Here is a 22,266-nt window from a genome sequence, read left to right as displayed (position 1 = left end):
CAGGTTGCTGGTGGGATCGCTGGAGCGTCGCAGTGTGACATCTCACCAGCAACCTCCTAGCAACTTACCAGCGATCCCTATCGTTGTTGGGATCGCTGGTAAGTTGTTTAGTGTGACTGGACCTTTAGGCTGCTTTCACACATCTGTTTTTTGCCGTGCGGCACAATCCGGTAAAAAACGTAAAGAACGGAACGGATCTGGCGTTTATTGCCGCCAGATCCGTTGTTTCCCCCATAGACTTGTATTAGCGCCGGATTGTGCCGCATGGCCTTGCGTTGCATCCGGCTTTTGCCGGATCCGGAAAAATTTGATTGTTTGGCGGCCGGATGGAATGCTGAGGGGAACGTTTTTTGTCTCCGGCAAAAAAACGCATTGCGCCGGATCCGGCGCCTTACGGCGTGTTTTATAATGGAGGTCTATGGACGCCGGATCCAGCACAATGCGGCAAAAAACAAATACGGCCGCCAGATCCGTTTTTTTGAACTGCGCATGCTCAGTATCACAACGGATCCGTCAAAAACCGTAAGGAACGCATGGAAAAACTGATGCAACGCATCAGCTTTTTCGCCGATCCGTTGCATCAGATTTTTTTGCCAAATTGTGCGGGATGGCAAAAAAAGGATGTGTGAAAGCAGCCTTAAGCCTGCTTTACACGTTACGATTAAGCATACGATATCATATGCGATGTGACACACCCCCATTGTATGTGCGGCACGTTCAATTTGTTGAACGTGTCGCACAAACGATTATTTCCCGTCACACATACTTACCCTTCCATACGACCTTGATGTGGGCGGCGAACATCCACTTCCTGGAGTGGGAGGGAGGTTCGGCGTCACAGCGACGTCAAGCGGCCAATAGAAGCGGAGGGGCGGAGATGAGCGGGACGTAAACATCCCGCCCACCTCCTTCCTTCCGCATAGCCGGCGGGAGCCGCGGGACGCAGGTAAGATCTGTTCATCGTTCCCGGGGTGTCACACACTGCGATGTGTGCTACCTCGGGAACATTGAACAACCTCACGTTCAATTTTTAGGAATTGAACGACGTGCGTGAGATGAACGTTTTAACGTTCAATCGCAATCGCACGGAGGTTTCACACGCTACAATGTAACTTACGATGCCGGATGTGCGTCACTTACGAGGTGACCCCGCCGACACATCGTAAGATATATTGTAGCGTGTAAAGCGGGTTTTAGGGTCTCTCAAGATCCCGAGAGAGTGGAGCCCATTTGGTTTTCCCATCAAGTAAGTGAACAACAGTGATACTACAGCTCCCATGCAGCTGCTGAAAAATGGCCACAAGGGTTACCCCAACCAAAACAGAGTACATTCACTATGACTTATTAAAAACCTAAACATTAGTTATGTGGGATACTTTATCCCTGGTCATATGTCACAGCCCTTACAAAATGTAAAAATCAATGATCTCTATACAACGTCCTATTTCTTTGAAATTACCTTAAAGAGAAGCGATCATCAGAAATGTAACTACTTTTTAAATCAGATTTTTATGCTACATGTATTTTTCTTCGGCGCTCCATTGGGAGACCCAGACGATTGGGTGTATAGCTACTGCCTCCGGAGGCCACACAAAGTATTACACTAAAAAGTGTAAGGCCCCTCCCCTTCTGCATATACACCCCCCGTGGATCACGGGCTGCTTCAGTTTTATGCTTTGTGCGAAGGAGGTCAGACATCCACGCATAGCTCCACTGTTTTTAGTCAGCAGCAGCTGCTGACTATGTCGGATGGAAGAAAAGAGGGCCCATACTAGGGCCCCCAGCATGCTCCCTTCTCACCCCACTTTTGTCGGGTGTTTGTTAAGGTTGAGGTACCCATTGCGGGTACGGAGGCTGGAGCCCACATGCTGTTTTCCTTCCCCATCCCCCCTCGGGGCTCTGGGTGAAGTGGGATCTTACCGGTCTCCAGGCACTGAGACCGGGCTCCATCCACAGACCCAGAGAACCTGCTGGATATGGAGCTGAGTATCGTCAGGGACAGGGCCCTGCTACATTAAGGTACTCTGTGTCTCCGTACACATCGCGCACACACACACCAGCATTGCTGGGAGTGCTAGTGCGCCGAGGACAACAGCGCGGAGCGCTTGTGCTATTATTCACTGCAGCTTAGCTGAGTGAATTTATGTGTTAGAAACTGCCGCGCCGGCCGCTGCGGGGTGTTTTACACTGTGGCGCGGCTGGGACTTGTGGTGCGCCGGGGACTTCCGCGCTGGCCGTGCATAGGACGGCCGCGCTTATTACTCGAGTCCCCGGCTTTGCGGCCTAGTTTTCACTTCGTTCCCGCCCCCAGCCCTGCCAGTCAGGGGAGGGGCGGGACGCTGTACAGACAGTCAGCGCCGAGAGCTGGAGTCTGCTTTGCATTCTCCAGCCCCCTTCACTGGACACAGTGGGACGCCAGTTTCCCGCTCTTGTCTGGGGCACGCCCACGGCCCGCCCCTCTTCACAAGACGCCGGCAGCCATTCCTGCACGCCGTCTGGGCTGGAGAAGGGAGACAAGCTCTGGGCAACCAGTCACAGGATTCGGGCGACCACACACCCGCCTTTGGGCGGGCGGTAAGCAGCACCTGAAGTGCTGACCCCACTAATGCCATTTGTACTTTATGCCTAGATAGCTAGACTACAGCAGCAACAAGCAAGGGTGCTAAGGCACAGGCTTTCTAGGCTGCTTGTATTGCATGTGCTGAAGTGTTCATTTGTACTTTATGCTGGTATGCTATACACTGCACTGTACGGTCGCTATTCTTGGCTATATACTCCTAGATGGCTGGACAACAGCAGCAAAAAAGCAAGGGTGCTAAGGCACAGGCTTTCTATGCTGCTTGTACTGCATGTGCTGAAGTGTTCATTTGTACTTTCTGCTTGTATGCTATACATTGCACTGTACGGTCGCTATTCTTGGCTATATGCTTCTAGATGGCTAGACAACAGCAGCAAAAAAGAAAGGGTGCCAAGGCACAGGCTTTCTATGCTGCTTGTACTGCACGTGATACTGTTCCACACGGCAGGTTCCACTGTCCCCATTGTGTGCAATGCTCCCCTGTAGCACTTGGTCAGCCGGGGTCTCTGCTAGAGGTGGCTAAAGGAACCACCTGTGAACCCTGTCCAGGGACAGGGACGGAGTTGCAGTTTCGGCTGATAGGTCTGTGACTGTGACTAACATCTTAGAGACTTTGCAGTCCAGACGGACCATGGGCAATGTTGATACGCCCTCATTTGGAACAAATCAGTGCTCCGGGGGGGTCCCATGCATCCCAGGGCGCAGGCTCTGACACGGACGACAGTCCCAGACAGTCTAAGCGAGCTCGCTGGGAGCGGCACTCGGCTTCATCACTGGTTAGGGTCCCAGCGGGACTCTCTGTATGATGAGGCAGACGTAGCTGATCAGGACTCTGATCCTGAGACCGCTCTCAATCCGGATACTCCGGATGGTGACGCCATAGTGAATGATCTTCTAGCGTCCATCAAGGGAATGTTGGATATTTCTCCCTCAGCTCCTCCGGTGGAGGAGTCAGCTTCACGGCAGGAGAAATCCCTTTTCAGTATCTCAAGCGTATATTGAGTACTTTTCTGGCCACTCTGACTTCAGAGAAGCAATCCGGAAACACCACACTTATCCAGATAAGCGTTCTCCAATCGTATTAAGGATACACGTTATCCTTTTTTCTCCCTGACGTGGTCAAGCGCTGGACCCAGTGTCCAAAGGTGGATTCCCCTATCTCCAGGCTTGCGGCTAGATCCATAGTTGCAGTGGAAGATGGGACTTCACTTAAAGATGCCATTGACAGACAGATGGTCCTCTGGTTGAATTCTGTCTATGAAGCTATCGGCGTGTCGGTTGCTCCGGCATTCGCAGCCGTATGGGCATTCCAAGCTTTTTCAGCTGGTCTTGCGCACGTGGACACTGTCACATGTACATCTGTGCCGCAGATGGCGTCCTTAACCTCGCAATGTCTGCATTGCGACTTACGCTATTAATGCTGTCCTGCACTCTACGAGCCGTACGTCAGTGGCGTCCGCCAACTCCGTGGTTTTACGCAGAGCCTTGTGGTTGAGGGAATGGAAAGCAGATTCTGCTTCCAAAAAAGTGTTTAACCAGTTTGCCGTTATCTGGTGACAGACTGTTTGGTGAGCGATTGGATGAAATCATTAAACAGTCCAAGGGTAAGGACTCTTCCTTACACCAGCCCAGATCAAACAACACCAACAGAGGAAGGGACAGTCGAGGTTTCGGTCCTTCCCAGGCTCGGGCAGGTCCCAATTGTCCTCGTCCAAAAGGACTCAAAAAGCTCAGAGAGGCGCAGATTCCTGGCAGGCTCAATCACGCCCAAGGAAGGCAGCCGGAGGAACCGCTACCAAGGCGGTTTCCTCATGACGTTCAGCTCTCTCTCTCCGCATCCGCGGTCGGTGGCAGACTCTCCCGCTTTGGCGACATTTAGCTGCCACAGGTCAAAGACCGGTGGGTGAGAGACATTTTGTCTCACGTGTACAGGATAGAGTTCTGTTCTCGTCCTCCGACTAGATTTTCAGAACTTCCTCACCTCCCGACCGAGCCGATGCTCTTCTGCAGGCAGAAGGAGTGGTAATCCCTGTTCCTCCTCAGGACCAAGATACGGTTTTTACTCCAATCTGGTTGTGGTACCAAAAAACGACGGCTCTTCCGTTCCGTTTTGGACCTAAACCTGCTCAACAAGCACGTGAAAACCAGGCGGTTCCGGATGGAATCCCTCCGCTCCGTCATTGCCTCCATATCTCAAGGAGATTTCCTAGCGTCGATAGACATCAGGATGCTTATCTCCACGTGCCGATTGCTCCAGAGCACCGGTGTTGGCTACGTTTCGTTATTGAAGACGAGCATCTTCAGTTCGTAGCCCTGCCCTTTGGTCTGGCGACAGCCCCACGGCTTTTCACAAGTTCATGGCAGCAGTGGGAGTAGTCCTGCACTCTCAGGGTCACTCTGTGATCCCTTACTTGGACGATCTACTTGTCAAGGCACCCTCTCAAGAGGCATGCCAACACAGCCTGAACGTGGCGCTGGAGACTCTCCAGAGTTTCGGGTGGATCATAAACTTTTCAAAGTTAAATCTGACACCTACCCAATCGCTGACATATCTTGGCATGGAGCTTCACACTCTCTCAGCGATAGTGCAGCTCCCGCTGGACATACAGCGTTCACTACAGACGGGGGTGCAGTCTCTCCTTCAAGGCCAGTCACACCCCTTAAGACGCCTCATGCAGAGGCAGTCCTTTTCGCGCAGTTTCATCTGCGTCCACTTCTATAGGACTCTCTTCAGAGGAGTCCACCCCTCAGATCAATGTTCTGGAAATCTGGGCAGGGTATCTTGCCCTGCAAGCCTTCCAGCAGAAGCTGGAAGGCAAACAGATCCGAATTCAGCCGGACAACTTCGCAGCGGTGGCATACATCAACCACCAAGGCGGCACACGCAGTCGGCAAGCCTCCCAGGAAGTCCGGCGGCTTCTGATGTGGGTGGAAGACAGAGCATACACCATATCCGCAGTTCACATCCCGGGCGTAGAAAACTGGGAAGCAGACTTCCTCAGTCGCCAGGGCATGGACGCAGGGGAATGGTCTCTGCACCCGGACGGGTCTCAAGAAATCTGTAGCCGCTGGGAGAGGCCGGACGTCGACCTAATGGCGTCTCGGCACAACAACAAGGGCCCGATTTTCATGGCGCGGTCTCACGATCAAAGAGCTCTGGCGGCAGGCGCCTTAGTTCAGGATTGGTCGCAGTTCCAGCTACCCTATGTGTTTCCCCCTCTGACACTGTTGCCCAGAGGGCTACGCAAGATCAGCTCCGATTGCCGCCGCGCCATCCTCGTCGCCCCAGACTGGCCGAGGAGGTCGTGGTACCTGCATCTGTGGCATCTCACGGTCGGCCAACCGTGGGCACTACCAGACCGGCCAGACTTACTGTCCCAAGGGCCGTTTTTTCCATCTGAATTCTACAGCCCTGAACCTGACTGGTGGCTATTGAGTCCTGGATCCTAGCGTCTTCAGGATTATCTCAAGACGTCATTGTCACCATGAGACGGGCTAGGAAGCCGACGTCTACCGAGATCCACCACAAGACGTGGAAGATATTCTTATCTTAGTGCTCTGCTCAGGGAGTGTCTCCCTGGACATTTGCATTGCCTACTTTTCCTTCCTTCCTGCAATCTGGTTTGGGAAAAGGTTTGTCGCTCGGCTCCCTTAACGGACGAGTCCCAGCGCTGTCTGTATTCTTTCAGAAGCGCATAGGGCGACTTCCTCAGGTACGCACGTTCCTGCAGGGGGTTTGTCACATTGTCCCTCCGTACAAGAGGCCGTTAGACCCATGGGATCTGAACAGGGTACTAATTGCTCTCCAGGAGCCCCCCTTTGAGCCTCTGAGGGATGTTTCACTTTCTCGACTTTCACAGAAAGTGGCCTTTTTGGTAGCGGTCACGTCTCTTCAGAGAGTGTCCGAGCTCGCAGCGCAGTCATCCAAAGCTCCCTTCTTGGTGTTTCACCAAGACAAGGTGGCGCTGCGCCTGATTCCGGGGTTTCTCCCTAAGGTGGTATCCCCCTTTTCATCTCAGTCAGGATATCTCCTTACCTTCCTTTTGTCCTCATCCAGTTCATCGATATGAATTGGATTTGCATTTGTTGGATCTGATGAGAGCGCTCAGAATCTACATTTCCCGCACGGCGCCCCTGCGCCGCTCGGATGCACTCTTTGTACTTGTCGCTGGTCAGCGCAAAGGGTCGCAGGCTTCCAAATCCACCCTGGCTCGATGGATCAAGGAACCAATTCTTGAAGCCTACCGTTCTGCTGGGCTTCCGGTTCCATCAGGGCCGAAGGCCCATTCTACCAGAGCCGTGGGTGCGTCCTGGACATTACGGCACCAGGCTACGGCTCAGCAGGTGTGCCAGGCGGCTACCTGGGCGAGTCTGCACACCTTCACCAAGCGTTATCAGGTGCATGCCTACGCTTAGGCGGATGCCAGCCTAAGTAGAAGAGTCCTGCAGGCGGCGGTTGCCTCCATGTAGGGAAGGGCTGTTTTTACAGTCCAAACTTGAGGTATTAATTTACCCACCCAGGGACTGCTTTTGGACGTCCCAATCGTCTGGGTCTCCCAATGGAGCGCCGAAGAAGAAGGGAATTTTGTTACTTACCGTAAATTCCTTTTCTTCTAGCTCCAATTGGGAGACCCAGCACCCGCCCCTGTTCCTTCGGGATTTTTTGGTTGTTCGGGTACACATGTTGTTCATGTTGAATGGTTTCAGTTCTCCGATGTTCCTTCGGATTGAATTGTTTAACCAGTTATTGGCTTTCCTCCTTCTTGCTTTTGCACTAAAACTGAAGCAGCCCGTGATCCACGGGGGGTGTATATGCAGAAGGGGAGGGGCCTTACACTTTTTAGTGTAATACTTTGTGTGGCCTCCGGAGGCAGTAGCTATACACCCAATCGTCTGGGTCTCCCAATTGGAGCTAGAAGAAAAGGAATTTACGGTAAGTAACAAAATTCCCTTCTTTTTTTCTTTTTCATATACCGATATTTATTAACACAAAATTAGCAATCTTGCAGTTCTTGCACCGGCCAGTGAGTTTTATTTATTTTATATTCCAACTTTCAGTCACGAAAAAAAAAACACATATACATTAGAAGCAATGCACAGACCCACCCCTATCTTTTGAAGCATCTAATGAGCGTGTGCAAAGGTTATTGGGAGCGGTTGTCACATCACATATTGTGATTGACGATTCCTACCGTGTAAAGAAGTGTGAGGCCCATGCGCACACAGCAGTTTTTGATGCTTTTTTGGTGCATTTTGTGGTGACCTTTTCGTCCCCATTAACTGCCTGCTTTTCCCTCCCTAGCAAAGTCTATGAGATTCCAGATTTACTGTGCGCACGTTACTTTTACGTTTTTTTGAGCTGCATTTTTGTGGTGACCACTAAAATGCAGCATGTCAATTCTTTTTGTGTTTTTACTAGGGATGATCAAATATTTCAATTATTCGGCTTCGCAAATATTTTCTGAATACCTCGCCACTATTCGATGCGCAATGTAAGACTATGGGAAGCACGAATAGTTCCGAATAGTTGTTATTCGGGTTTCCCATAGTTACATTGCGCACGGAATATTCGCAAATAATCGAATAGCGGCAAGGCATTCGAAAAATATTTGTGAAGCCGAATAATTGAAGTATTCGATCATCCCTAGTTTTTACCTGTATTTTTCACCCATTGGTGATAAAAAAAAAACGCATGGTCAAAAAATGCATCCAAAACGCACCAATGTTTGGCCACAAGATGTGTTTGTTTTGGCCACAGGGTGCATTTTGTGGTTACCACAAAAATGCAGAGTGTGGACCCAGCCTTATAAGACATTGTAATCCTGCCTCTGATGATAAGGAGCCTGCTGAAAACGCTTCCTGAAAAAAATATGACATCTAAAAAGCTCCAGTGGCCAGTGCAAAAATTGCAAGATTACTAATTTTGTTTTGAGAAGACGACATTAGTATGTAAAACAAAAAAAGCCAAAAATGTTTAAAACAATTTACATGTAAGGCAAAAACAATATGCCATTGTCTGATAACTTCTCTAAAGTGTCCATAGGTAAAGTGATGACAAATTATTGCTCTCCATGGTAGACTACCTTGTATCTCTTAGACCATCGGCAGCTTGCGGTGAGTTTCTCCAGACGAGGGGCGATGATACGTTCGTCCAAATGATTCAGCGATTTCAGCATGTCTTGGGCGTATCTCTTTCTTCTTATTCCTTCTACGGAAAAAAAACCCACAATATACATAGTAAAAAAACATCTATTGGTGAGAAATCTATGTCCCCAAGTGTCCTGCACAGAGAGGTGGATGGGAATGGACACAGGGTAACCCCAGAGCTGCATTCTTAGGACTGTTTGGGGTCCCAGAGGCATTGATGATATAACCTAGTGATATACCATTAATATACTTACTGTACAATGTTGACAAAAACTTCTCATCAGTGATGTTAATTAGAAATGCCTTAATCGCTTTCTGAAGATGAAAGGACAAGTCGTGGTCGGCAGCTGGAAAGGAAAACACAGACGGATCTTTTACTATATGTAAACTATAATATATTGTGATTCCCCTCGCGGCAAAACATTGTGGGTTTTACCGCAATCGCTGCAAATAAACAGACCTGAAATAGGTCTTGACATGAACAAGGCAAATTTTAATTAACAAGCCCCACATACCACATCTCTTGGCTAGGAGAGGAAGCATAGGAGCGTATACAGATGATCGCAGTGGGGCGCAGCTGCTGTTTCCTGAGTTATTTCTCTGCCTGTTTTATCACAGGAACGAGTGTTTCTGATGATTCTCCACCCATCTGACCTCATTATAAATCAACTCAGTGGTGTAGAAACTCTGGGAGACCACTAAGCTCATTTGACACCAACTTAGTTTATGATGAGCTCGAAAGGATGGAGAAGAGGCAGAAACACTGGCTCCTGTGATAAAACAAGCAGTGGAATGCATCACCTAAGAAAGAATGAGCTTTGTCCCCTGCTATCCTTTCTGTATACTCTTTTATGCTCCCTCCCCTGGCCAGGAGCTGTGGTATGTGCTGACCATGAACTGGAGCAGCTCTTCATAGTCGAACACTGCAAGCATGGCCAGAGTCATACTTACGAGTGACTCGCATTGCAACACCCGGCATGGCTTGCCGCTCTCCGGACAGGAGTGAGTCGGCTGCATGTATTTCTACGCAGCTGAGATGCTCCTGTCCAGAGAGCAGCGGGCCGTACTGGGTGATACGGCGCGAGTCACTGGCAAGTGTGACTCCGGCCTAAGACAGTACATAAAAGGAGCACATTTAGAAGATTATCTCAGCATCCATTTATGGAATTTATTATTATTATTCTAAGATTTATTGATTAAAAAGGGGATTTTTGGGTACTCACCATAAAATCTTTCTCGGAGCCTTCATTGGGGGACACGGGAAACCATGGGATCCTCCACCTTTCTTTCCCGAGTAACTACTCACTTTGACCCCTCTAAGACTATAGGATGGCCAAGTGACTTGTCTGCGGTTCAACAGTCCCCATCGGGTTTTTGATGAGGCCGACTCTGAAGCCGCTGGGGACTGCTGAACTATAATCATAGACAGGTCGCTCAGCCATCCTTGTAGTCTGATGGGGGCTATGGGAGGGAACCAAAGGGCGGAGGTGAGTGGTTACTTGGGAAGAAAGGTAGAAAACTCCATGGTTTCCTGGGTCCCCCAATGAAGCGAAAGAGAAATGTACTTTGTAGGACAACCATTTTAAGATCAGGGCCTACTGTGAGATAAATATTGTGTACACCTGAGGGATCAGTCAATGATATTTTGTGTATGAAGAGCTCCAAAATCACAAGGAATTGGATGGTGTGAGAGGAGAAAAGATACTGAGATGGCAGAGATCAAAATAAACAAATGACGGAAGGTGACCAGTCTTGTCGCTGCTGGCCAGGGACATACAGTGTTCATGATTAGCATGGAGTTCTAATGGTGACTAGCTTGCAGACTGGTTCCCTTTAAATGTCAGACCTTGCTCTTCAGCCGGTATTCACACATGCTATGGGTTCCAGTTTTGGGCTCCACATTTTAAAAAGGACATTCAGAAGTTAGAGTCAGTTCAAAGGCGGCAACTAGATTAATAACAGGAATGGAGGCCGCCCGTATGATGACAGGTTGGAAAAGTTACATTTGTTTAGCTTAGAAAAAGACGTCTCAGAGGAGATCTCATTTATATGTATACTATATGTGTGGTCAATATAAAGGACTGGCACATGACTTATTCCTTCCACAGACAATACTAAGGACCAGGGGGCACTCACTGCAAGTGGAAGAAAAGCGATTCCGACAGCTAAACAGGAAAGGGTTCTTTACAGTTAGGGTATGTGCGCACTAGGCGTTTTTTTCACGCTGCGTTTTTATGTGCGTTTTTGTCTCAAAAAACGCACCCGCGGCTAAAAAACCGCGATAAAAACGCATGCGTTTTTACCGCGATTTGGTGCGTTTTTCCTGCGTTTTTGCTCACTGCGTTTTTAATCAGTGCACAATGCCATTAAAGATTGTTGATGAAAAAAAAAAAGGTCTGATGTCATTTCCTTCTTCAAAATGTTCATTGTATGCAGGAGAGCAGACAGCTGCAGAACTAGTGTATGCAGGAGAGCAGACAGCAGCTGCAGAACTACAAGGCTCAGCATCCTCCATCCAGGACTGTATGCAGGAGTTTTTTGCCCCCCAAAAAAAATGACGTGGGCTTCGCCATATTTTTGTATGCTAGCCAGGTACAGCAGGCAGGTACGGGCTGCCCCCAACCCCCAGCTGCCTATTTGTACCCGGCTGGGAACCAAAAATATAGGGAAGCCCTTTTTTTTATATTTCATGAATTTCATGAAATAATTTAAAAAAAAAATGACGTGAGCTTCGCCCAATTTTTGAGTCCAGCCGGGTACAACTAGGCAGCTGGGGATTGGAATCCACAGTGCAGGGTGCCCATGCTTTCTGGGCACCCCCGCTGTGAATTGCAGTCCCGCAGCCACCCCAGAAAATGGCGCTTTCATAGAAGCGCCATCTTCTGGCGCTGTATCCAACTCTTCCAGCTGCCGTGATGCCGGGTGGCTCGCTGGGTAATAATGGGGTTAGGGCTAGCTGTATAGTATCAGCTGGCCCTAAGCCCGAAATTCATGGTGTCACGCCAATATTAGACATGGTCACCATGAATTTCTAGTAATGATAAAAAAAAACACAACACACAGAAAAATATTTTTATTAGAAATAAAACACAACACAATTAGTGACTCCATCTTTATTGAAATAAAGAACCCCCCTCCGCAGTAATCCTGGGTCAAGGGTCCCGCGCCGTCCAATCCGGATCCAATATCATCTGATCGGTTTGCTGGAAGGCAAAGCGATCAGATGATGTGTCAGGTTCTAGGGGCTGAAGCACATCACACATCAGCTGATTGTATAAAAGCCGATTATACAATCAGCTGAAGCATCAGTGCAAAAAAAAAAAAAATAAATACTCACGTCTGTGCTGATTACCGGCAGCTCCTGCAGCGATCGGATGAGAGTCTGATCCTGTCCCATCGCTGCAGGAGCTGCCGGTAATCAGCTGATGAAGTCTTTCTGACGGCAGGATCAGCTGATAGCTGGCCGGGCGCGAAAAAGCCGGCGACACCGCAAGAATTACGATCAGCTGATGCGTCAGGTGACTGCATCAGGTGATCCACCGCCAGGTCCTGCAAGCTTCGTACGTGCCCCGGGGAGACTGCACACAGCCAGAGCGGCGGGACCGGGACAGGAGCGGGCATGGCACTGGGACCCTGCAGACAGGTGAGTATGACATTTTTTTTTTCTACTGTTCACTTTTGTTTTCGCCGCTGCCTCCACCTCCCGCCCAGACATGGCGCCGCACGGAGCTGACATGCACAGGACGGGAGGTGGAAGCAGCGGTGACGGTACCGGGAGGATTCATGCTTCTGTGTTTACCAACAGAAGGAATCCTCTTCCTGTACACGTCACTATACTGCCCACCCCTTGCGTTTATAGCTGCGTTTTTATTCCTAGAAACGCAGCTATATGCGCTTTTCATTGCATTGTTGAACATCTCATTGAACTCAATGGGTGAAAAACGCAGTGAAAAATGCAGAAATAATTGACATGCTGCATTTTTGTGGTCACCACAAAAACGCAGCTACAAAAAAACGCTGTGTGCGGACAGCACTTCTGAAAACCCATAGACATTGCTGGGGAAGCAATGTCACTGCGTTTTCAACACAAAAACGCGGTAAAAAACGCCGCTAAAAACGCAGCAAAAACGCCTAGTGCGCACAAGGCCTTATAGTATCTGCCATTACTACCTCTTGTGGTTGGCATTCCACAGTCTGACTGCTCTAAGGCCTTGTGCGCACTAGGCGTTTTTGCTGCGTTTTTAGCGGCGTTTTTTACCGCGTATTTGTGCTGAAAACACAGTGACATTGCTTCCCCAGCAATGTCTATGGGTTTTCAGAAGTGCTGTCCGCACACAGCGTTTTTTTGTAGCTGCGTTTTTGTGGTGACCACAAAAATGCAGCATGTCAATTATTTCTGCATTTTTCACTGCGTTTTTCACCCATTGAGTTCAATGAGATGTTCAACAACGCAATGAAAAACGCATATAGCTGCGTTTCTAGGAATAAAAACGCAGCTATAAACGCAAGGGGTGGGCAGTATAGTGACGTGTACAGGAAGAGGATTCCTTCTGTTGGTAAACACAGAAGCATGAATCCTCCCGGTACCGTCACCGCTGCATCCACCTCCCGTCCTGTGCATGTCAGCTCCGTGCGGCGCCATGTCTGGGCGGGAGGTGGAGGCAGCGGCGAAAACAAAAGTGAACAGTAGAAAAAAAAAATGTCATACTCACCTGTCTGCAGGGTCCCAGTGCCATGCCCGCTCCTGTCCCGGTCCCGCCGCTCTGGCTGTGTGCAGTCTCCCCGGGGCACGTACGAAGCTTGCAGGACCTGGCGGTGGATCACCTGATCCAGTCACCTGACGCATCAGCTGATCGTAATTCTCGCGGTGTCGCCGGCTTTTTCGCGCCCGGCCAGCTATCAGCTGATCCTGCCGTCAGAAAGACTTCATCAGCTGATTACCGGCAGCTCCTGCAGCGATGGGACAGGATCAGACTCTCATCCGATCGCTGCAGGAGCTGCCGGTAATCAGCACAGACGTGAGTATTTTTTTTTTTTTTTTTGCACTGATGCTTCAGCTGATTGTATAATCGGCTTTTATACAATCAGCTGATGTGTGATGTGCTTCAGCCCCTAGAACCTGACACATCATCTGATCGCTTTGCCTTCCAGCAAACCGATCAGATGATATTGGATCTGGATTGGACGGCGCGGGACCCTTGACCCAGGATTACTGCGGAGGGGGGTTCTTTATTTCAATAAAGATGGAGTCACTAATTGTGTTGTGTTTTATTTCTAATAAAAATATTTTTCTGTGTGTTGTGGTTTTTTTTTATCATTACTAGAAATTCATGGTGACCATGTCTAATATTGGCGTGACACCATGAATTTCGGGCTTAGGGCCAGCTGATAATATACAGCTAGCCCTAACCCCATTATTACCCAGCGAGCCACCCGGCATCAGGGCAGCTGGAAGAGTTGGATACAGCGCCAGAAGATGGCGCTTCTATGAAAGCGCCATTTTCTGGGGTGGCTGCGGGACTGCAATTCACAGCGGGGGTGCCCAGAAAGCATGGGCACCCTGCACTGTGGATTCCAATCCCCAGCTGCCTAGTTGTACCCGGCTGGACTCAAAAATTGGGCGAAGCTCACGTCATTTTTTTTTTAAAATTATTTCATGAAATTCATGAAATATAAAAAAAAAGGGCTTCCCTATATTTTTGGTTCCCAGCCGGGTACAAATAGGCAGCTGGGGGTTGGGGGCAGCCCGTACCTGCCTGCTGTACCCGGCTAGCATACAAAAATATGGCGAAGCCCACGTCATTTTTTTGGGGGACAAAAAACTCCTGCATACAGTCCTGGATGGAGGATGCTGAGACTTGTAGTTCTGCAGCTGCTATCTGCTCTCCTGCATACACTAGTTCTGCAGCTGTCTGCTCTCCTGCATACAATGAACATTTTGAAGAAGGAAATGACATCAGACCTTTTTTTTTTCATCAACAATCTTTAATGGCATTGTGCACTGATTAAAAACGCAGTGAGCATAAACGCAGGAAAAACACACCAAATCGCGGTAAAAACGCATGCGTTTTTATCGCGTTTTTTAGCCGCGGGTGCGTTTTTTGAGACAAAAACGCACATAAAAACGCAGCGTGAAAAAAACGCCTAGTGCGCACATACCCTAACAGCTTCTAAAAAAAGGCTGGATGATTTCCTCAGTACACATAACATTTTCGGTTATAAATAACATAATGACAAAATATATAATTGGTGGAGGAAGGGTGAACTAGATGGACCTAGGGCTTTTTTTAACCTATGTAACTATGCTTTTTTTTTTCCGCAACCATCAAAAGCAAATAATCTGCTGTATCCTTCAGTGTTATCATACACTGGCGCTTACACAGGGAAATGTGATGTTTCCTGAACAGGTCCTTATAGCTTGAGGGCGGGTTATCAGCATCTTCACCATCATTTTCCTCTTCATCCTCTACTATAAAGTTTGACATATCATCGCTGTCCTCGTCATCATGATCGCCAAGTGATTCTGGGGTCAAAGGTGCAAATAAATCATCTGGACTTTCCTGCAAATGACATATTAGAGGTCAGCTATAGGCACTGACTCCACCAAACACATTAAAGTCTGTGCACACCTTTGCTCAAATGTTTAATGTTCATTTGTTTCCAGTCTTCATTAAAAAAAATCTACAATTTTGCTGCAAATGTTACACATTCGTTAGATCCCCTGCTTGTGGTTTTTGCGATAGCAGCAGGAAAGGGGAAGGTTAGGGCACAGACCTCTACAATGTGGAGAGGACAGAGAGCATTTACAGTCTCGTGGAAGGCAGACAAAACAGGTAATAAAGAGGAAAGCCCAAGAAGGGCAAATTAGTACAAGATAGACATAGGATAGAACTTGTTATGATTAGTGATAAGCAAGCGTGCTCGCCACAGCTCGTTACTCAATCACGGCTCAAGCATCCGAGTTTGAAAATGCTCGAGTTTCCCATTAACTTCCATTATACTTGGTACTAGAGTTGCGTGGGAGCACCCCGATGCTCGATCGAGTAACGAGCAGTGTCGAGCATGCTCGCCCATCACTTGGTATGATCGATGAACTACTGAAAACCTCAGCACCTTGGATACATATAGAGGTCACATCCAGCCTGTATTACTGGGAGAGACACTCCTACAACAGTAACTTGGATCAGGCTGCAAACTGCATGTCATGGGGTCTGAAAACGAAAGAAGAAATGAAGATCGCTGAGTGAGACTTGGTGCAATTACACTGCAATTTGAAACTGATTATACAAATGTTTTGCGCATGGTTTATCAATCAATTTCTGAGACAATCATATGTTTGCATTTCTTGTGACTAACAATGGCAGCCACAACAAGAAAGAAAAATATCTTTGTTCAGGTGAAAAGTAGATAAGATGCGGCACTTGGCCACTAAACAATGTACTGGCCTCATGTGCTCCACCCAGTACAAGGTTAATATCCGATAAACCACTGAGGCAGGTGACAGCTGATCAATGGTGGTGCCAATCCCATAATGATGGCCTATCCCCACTGGGGCAGGTGACAGCTGATCGGTGGAGGTGCCAATCCCATAATGATGGCCTATCCCCACTGGGGCAGGTGACAGCTGATCGGTGGAGGTGCCAATCCCATAATGATGGCCTATCCCCACTGGGGCAGGTGACAGCTGATCGGTGGAGGTGCCAATCCCATAATGATGACCTATCCCCACTGAGGCAGGTGACAGCTGATCGGTGGAGGTGCCAATCGCATAATGATGGCCTATCCCCACTGGGGCAGGTGACAGCTGATCGGTGGAGTTGCCAATCCCATAATGATGGCCTATCCCCACTGGGGCAGGTGACAGCTGATCAATGGAGATGCCAATCCCATAATGATAGCCTATCCCCACTGGGGCAGGTGACAGCTGATCAATGGGGGTGCCAATCCCATAATGATGGCCTATCCCCACTGGGGCAGGTGACAGCTGATCAATGGGGGCGCCAATCGCATAATGACGGCCTATCCCCACTGGGGCAGGTGACAGCTGATCAATGGGGGCGCCAATCCCATAATGATGACCTATACCCACTGGGGCAGGGGACAGCTGATCAATGGGGGCGCCAATCGCATAATGACAGCCTATCCCCACTGGGGCAGGTGACAGCTGATCGGTGGAGTTGCCAATCCCATAATGATGGCCTATCCCCACTGGGGCAGGTGACAGCTGATCAATGGAGATGCCAATCCCATAATGATAGCCTATCCCCACTGGGGCAGGTGACAGCTGATCAATGGGGGTGCCAATCCCATAATGATGGCCTATCCCCACTGGGGCAGGTGACAGCTGATCAATGGGGGTACCAATTCCATGATGATGACCTATCCCGACTTAGGCAGGTGACAGCTGATCAATGGGGGTGCCAATCCCATAATGATGACCTACCCCACTGGGGCAGGGGACAGCTGACCAATGGTGGTGCCAATCCCATAATGATGGCCTATCCCCATTGGGGCAGGTGACAGCTGATTGGTGGAGGTGGAGATCCTATAATGATGGCCTATCCCCACTGGGGAGATTGATGGAGGTGCAGATCCCATAATGATGACCTATCGCCACTGAGGCTGGTATCAGCTACAGTCGGGGTACCGATCCAATAATGATGACCTATCCTACAGTAGTGGGCATCCCCTTTAAGTCCGTTTATAAAAAGCCTCACAGCTAAGAACACAAGAAACCAGACGTAATCTGTGGGTAAACCTATCAATATGTGCTCTATTTGTCTATAAGGAGAAATCAAATGGATTGCCAAGAGATTGGCTACAGCACTCACTTGCTGTCTCTACAGGGGGAGAAGCATGGTGACTGGAGATGGTGCACCCCAATACGCCGGACGGGATAACCGCTGACCATCTCCTGCCTCTGCTCTTTGTTCTGGCACAATGTTGTGGATTGATGCACACACGACGTCGCATCAGGCCATGAGGTAGGAGGCAAATCATAGGGATACCGTCCAGCGGCCACAGCTTACCGACGACAACGCTGGACCAGGTCCCATGAACAGCGTGCACCATCTCTAATGGAGACTGTGGGGGAACGGTGTATCAGTAGGAGAGGAGTGGAGGATATGGCACAGGCACCCCGGAGCAAGAGGCGCTCAGCCTAACCACTTTGGCCAGGAGGATCTTGAGGATAATGAAAACATATTTTTGAAACTGGACAACACCTTTTTTGAAAGAATTGGTATGCATATGTGTAAGGTCATAAGCATTGACCACATGACTCCTCCTGCCCAAAACTTAAAAGGTGTATTCCCATCTCCAAGACCCTAACCATATATGTAGTAGGTGTAATAATAATATTAGCAACTACCTCCAATTAGAAATGTAGTATAGTTTTCCTGATATAGCCATGTCTCTTACCTCATGTGCAGGGCATTGCAGCTTAGGTATCCATGGTTACAACCATGAGCAACTAACTAACTGTCACTATAACGGTCGCAACCCTGGCTGATACCTAAGCTGCAATGCCCTGTACATGAGGTAAGCAACATAGTGAATCAGAACAACTATACTACATTTCTAATTGCAGATGTTTGCTAATATTATTACACCTACTAATTATTGGGACAGGATCATGGAGATAGGAATAACCCTTTAATTAAGAGGGAACATGTCAGGTTCACTGACGGTCCCCAACCACTAATGTAGCTGGGTGGGTGTTTTATCCACATACTAATAGTGAAATGATTGAAGAACGTCGTTTTGTTCTGCTGCATGTCCAACACAGGACTATTCTGGAAGATGAAATACCCCAGCAAATCAAATCTTTATTTTTATATAGCGCTAACATATTACGCAGCACTTTACATACATCAGGAACACTGTCCCCATTGGGGCTCACAATCTAAATTCCCTATCTGTATGTCTTTGGAGCGTGGGAGGAAACCGGAGAACCCGGAGGAAACCCACGCAAACACGGGGAGAACATACAACCTCCTTGCAGATGTTGTCCTTGGTGGGATTTGAACCCAGGACCCCAGTGCTGCAAGACTGCAGTGCTAACCACTGAGCCACCGTGACTAGTCCTGCACTTTTCTTGCATATGTGGAGGTGCGTGATAAAGCCTACATTTTTTCAAAAGGTGGCAGCGTTAGTGAAAGTCCATTTACACCAGCCAGTCGGTTACTTGTTTGCTGATCGGCGGTTGTATATCAGCTCATTTATACAGGCAGAGCCCGATTTAGATGCATAGCCCGGTTTAGATGCAGAGCCGGTTTTAGATGCAGAGCCCGGTTTAGATGCAGAGCCCGGTTTAGATGCAGAGCCTGGTTTAGATGCAGAGCATGGTTAGCCCAGTTTAGATGCAAAGCATGGTTTAGATGCAGAGCCTGGTTTAGATGCGGAGCCCAGTTTAGATGCGGAGCCCAGTTTAGATGCAGAGCCTGGTTTAGATGCAGAGCAGGGTTAGCCCGGTTTAGATGCAGAGCCTGGTTTAGATGCAGAGCATGGTTAGCCCGGTTTAGATGCAGAGCATGGTTTAGATGCAGAGCCCAGTTTAGATGCGGAGCCCAGTTTAGATGCGGAGCCTGGTTTAGATGCAGAGCCCGGTTTAGATGCGCACAGAACCGTCTGTAATAGCAAGCTCAGTGTGAATAGGCAGCCATAGTTCTCGGCAGCACAAGTCTGGTTTACACAGCACGATGTGCTGCCCAGAACGTTTCACCTGACGAACAAGTGCTTTGCTCATTCCTTGGGTGATCTGTTTATTCTGCAGATTATCATGAACAAGAGTTTCAAGGAAAACTCGTTCACGATATTTGTGTAGTGTAAATGCACCTTAACTTAGATACAAACACAATTTAAAGAACTCTGCACCCATACAGCTATAGTAGTGGTTGGGGACCATCAGGACACCGAACAGGTTCCCTTTAAATATGACACTTTGGAGTCTACAAAAATGACAACCCTCATGTGCTAGCTATAATGGGGGCCCTTGATGGGGCTTTATGGGTGGGGTGGGCTGGTCCTATTTATGAAGACCAGTTGTGTATGCAGTCTTGTGAGCACTGTTCTACGGGAAAACCATGCAAATGAATTCTCTCCAAAACAGAAAAAATATCTCACTAGTGCTACTTCATGTAGCTACCAGTAAGTTAATGTCCGGTCTTTTAAAGAGCCTGACAACAAATCTAGGGATATACTCAGTCTACCCCTAGTCTTGTTGTAAGGCTGGCCTCAAATAGGTGCCACATGCCCCTACTGATAATTTTATTACTTTGCAAGGGATGTTTAAACTGAATCCTTTGATGAGAAAGCTCTCAGTTTGTCTCCAAATAGAGCAGAAAGTCACAATTTTCACTAGGGCACAAAAGGGAACTGGGACCGTGATTTGAACCAATGAGGGAAAAAGAATAAACTACTGTTCCATCAATCTATTCAAATTAAAGGGATTGTCCAGTCTAAGGCCCCCTTCACACATCAGTGATTCTGGTACGTATGTGCTTTTTTTTGTACGTACCAGAATCACTGACATACGCAGACACATCATAATCAATGGGTCTGCTCACACATCAGTGATTTTTCACTGAACGTGTCTCCGTGCAGCGTACACCCGTGTCCGTGATTCTGCACCGAGACAAGTCTGTTTTTTTCTGGCATCACTGATGACCCACGGACCACACTATGGTGTGATCCGTGTGTGATCCGTGAAACACGTACCAGAAAAACACTGACATATCAAGTAATAAACATTTTCAACTCACCTTTCCAGCGACGCGCTGTGCAGCTCCTGCCCAGCTCATGAATATTCATGAAAGCAGGAACAGCCGACCCGGAAGTAGCTGCAGAGAGCGGTGGGCAGACGCTGCAGAGCCAAGGAGTTCAGCACCATGGACAGCAGGAGCGAAGGCAGGTGAGTAATGTCCATTTGCAATCACGGATTGCACATGGACAACCCACGTGTGCCGTGAATCACGGAACACGGAGGGACATGTGCGTGTTTTACAAGTCAGTAAAGAACGTCAGTGTTTTTCACTGACGTGTGAAACGGGCCTAAAGGGCACGTTACACACATCAATTTAGCGGGACATATGTCGTCGGGGTCACGGTTTCGGTCACGCACATCCGGCATCGTTCGCCATGTCGTTGCGTGTGACACCTACGAACGACCCTGAACGATCGCAAAAGTAGTGAAAATCGTTGATCGCATACACGTCGTTCATTTTCTAAATATCGTTCGACTTGTCATACACAGCAGACAGATTGATACGTGTGACACCCTGGCAACAATGAACAACATCGTTAGTGCGTACGTCATCTGCGACGCGGGCGTGTCTCTACACGCAATGTTTCACGATCCCCCGCTATGATTGGTGTTCACAACTGCGTTCAGATTTGTCCGCCGTGGTTTATAAGGCGGACGCAAAGTGTTATTTAAGTCATTTGTCCCTGTCTGCGGTCCTGTTTGTGTCTCATTTCAGAGCTCAGCTGTGGCGTGTTTGCGGTTCATTTGGCAACTACTGCATTTGGTCCCTTTTACAGAGCTTCCTTTGGGTACGTTTATTTTTAATTCTAAATGTCTTATAGACCCTGTTCTTGTGGATATTTTTTAATTTTGCAAACCCACATCTAAATTTGGCGGTAAATTATTATTTTTTTGTAGTTATGTAACATATACATTATTGTGCTGTTCAAAAATGTTGGATTTATGAATGGAAAATCCAAAAAAAAAAAACTGCCTGAGCCACACCACTGATATTTTTTTTTGCTAATGCAGAGACACCATGCTCTCCAATGCTGAAGATGCAGTGTTGACAGTTGGGTTAATTCTAACTGCGTCCTTGGAGGAGGAGGAACAACCACCACAAGGCACTCGGCATAGACGACGTTTGTGGTCTCGTGAGTAGCTGATGAGACGCCCAGAGATCACACATATGCAGCTACTTTGTGACTTGCAAGAAAAACATCCTCATGATTTTAGGAACTACCTGCGGATGTCCGAAGGGTCATTTGCATACATTGTTAACTGTGTGCGGCATGGTGGCTCAGTGGTGAGCACTGCAGTCTTGCTGCGCTGGGGTCCTGGGTTCGAATCCCACCAAGGACACCATCTGCAAGCACTTTGTATGTTCTCCCCGTGTTTGCATGAGTTTCCTCCGGGTACTCCGGTTTCCTCCCACGCTCCAAAAACATACAGATAGGGAATTTAGATTGTGAGCCCCAATGGGGACAGTGTTCCTGATGTATGTAAAGCGCTGTGGAATGTTAGCGCTATATAAAAAAAAAAATTATTTATTTATTTATGTGTGCATCCATATATTCTGAGAAAGGACACCGTGATGCGTGCTGCTGTCCCTGCTGAGGAACATGCAGCCGTCACCCTGCATTACCTCGCCACTGGCCGGTCACTAACGGACCTTCAATATTCTGCAGCTGTTTCCCGGGCCCTGCTGAGTTCGTTAATTCCTGAAACATGTGAGGCAATAATACACTGTCTTCGTGACTACATGCCGTTCCTTAAAATAGCTAAGGATTGGCCAAGA

General features: G+C 48.3%; 1 protein-coding gene across 1 annotated transcript in view; it reads right to left on the bottom strand.

Annotated features, from left to right (window-relative positions):
* CCDC82 (coiled-coil domain containing 82) overlaps window positions 1-22,266 on the bottom strand; it is a 97,736-nt gene that overhangs the window by 41,759 nt on the left and 33,711 nt on the right. The window contains exons 2-4 of the mRNA XM_075337485.1: window positions 15,105-15,285; window positions 8,980-9,072; window positions 8,662-8,786 (exon numbers count right to left, since the gene is read on the bottom strand). Of these exons, the coding sequence (XP_075193600.1) occupies window positions 8,662-8,786; window positions 8,980-9,072; window positions 15,105-15,285 (399 nt within the window). The remainder of the gene's footprint in view (window positions 1-8,661; window positions 8,787-8,979; window positions 9,073-15,104; window positions 15,286-22,266) is intronic.

This window comes from Anomaloglossus baeobatrachus, chromosome 2, assembly GCF_048569485.1.
Source record: "Anomaloglossus baeobatrachus isolate aAnoBae1 chromosome 2, aAnoBae1.hap1, whole genome shotgun sequence".
In the NCBI taxonomy this organism is placed as follows: domain Eukaryota; kingdom Metazoa; phylum Chordata; class Amphibia; order Anura; family Aromobatidae; genus Anomaloglossus; species Anomaloglossus baeobatrachus.
Note: the sequence above shows the minus strand (reverse complement) of the source record. Positions and strands in the feature narration are given on the sequence as shown.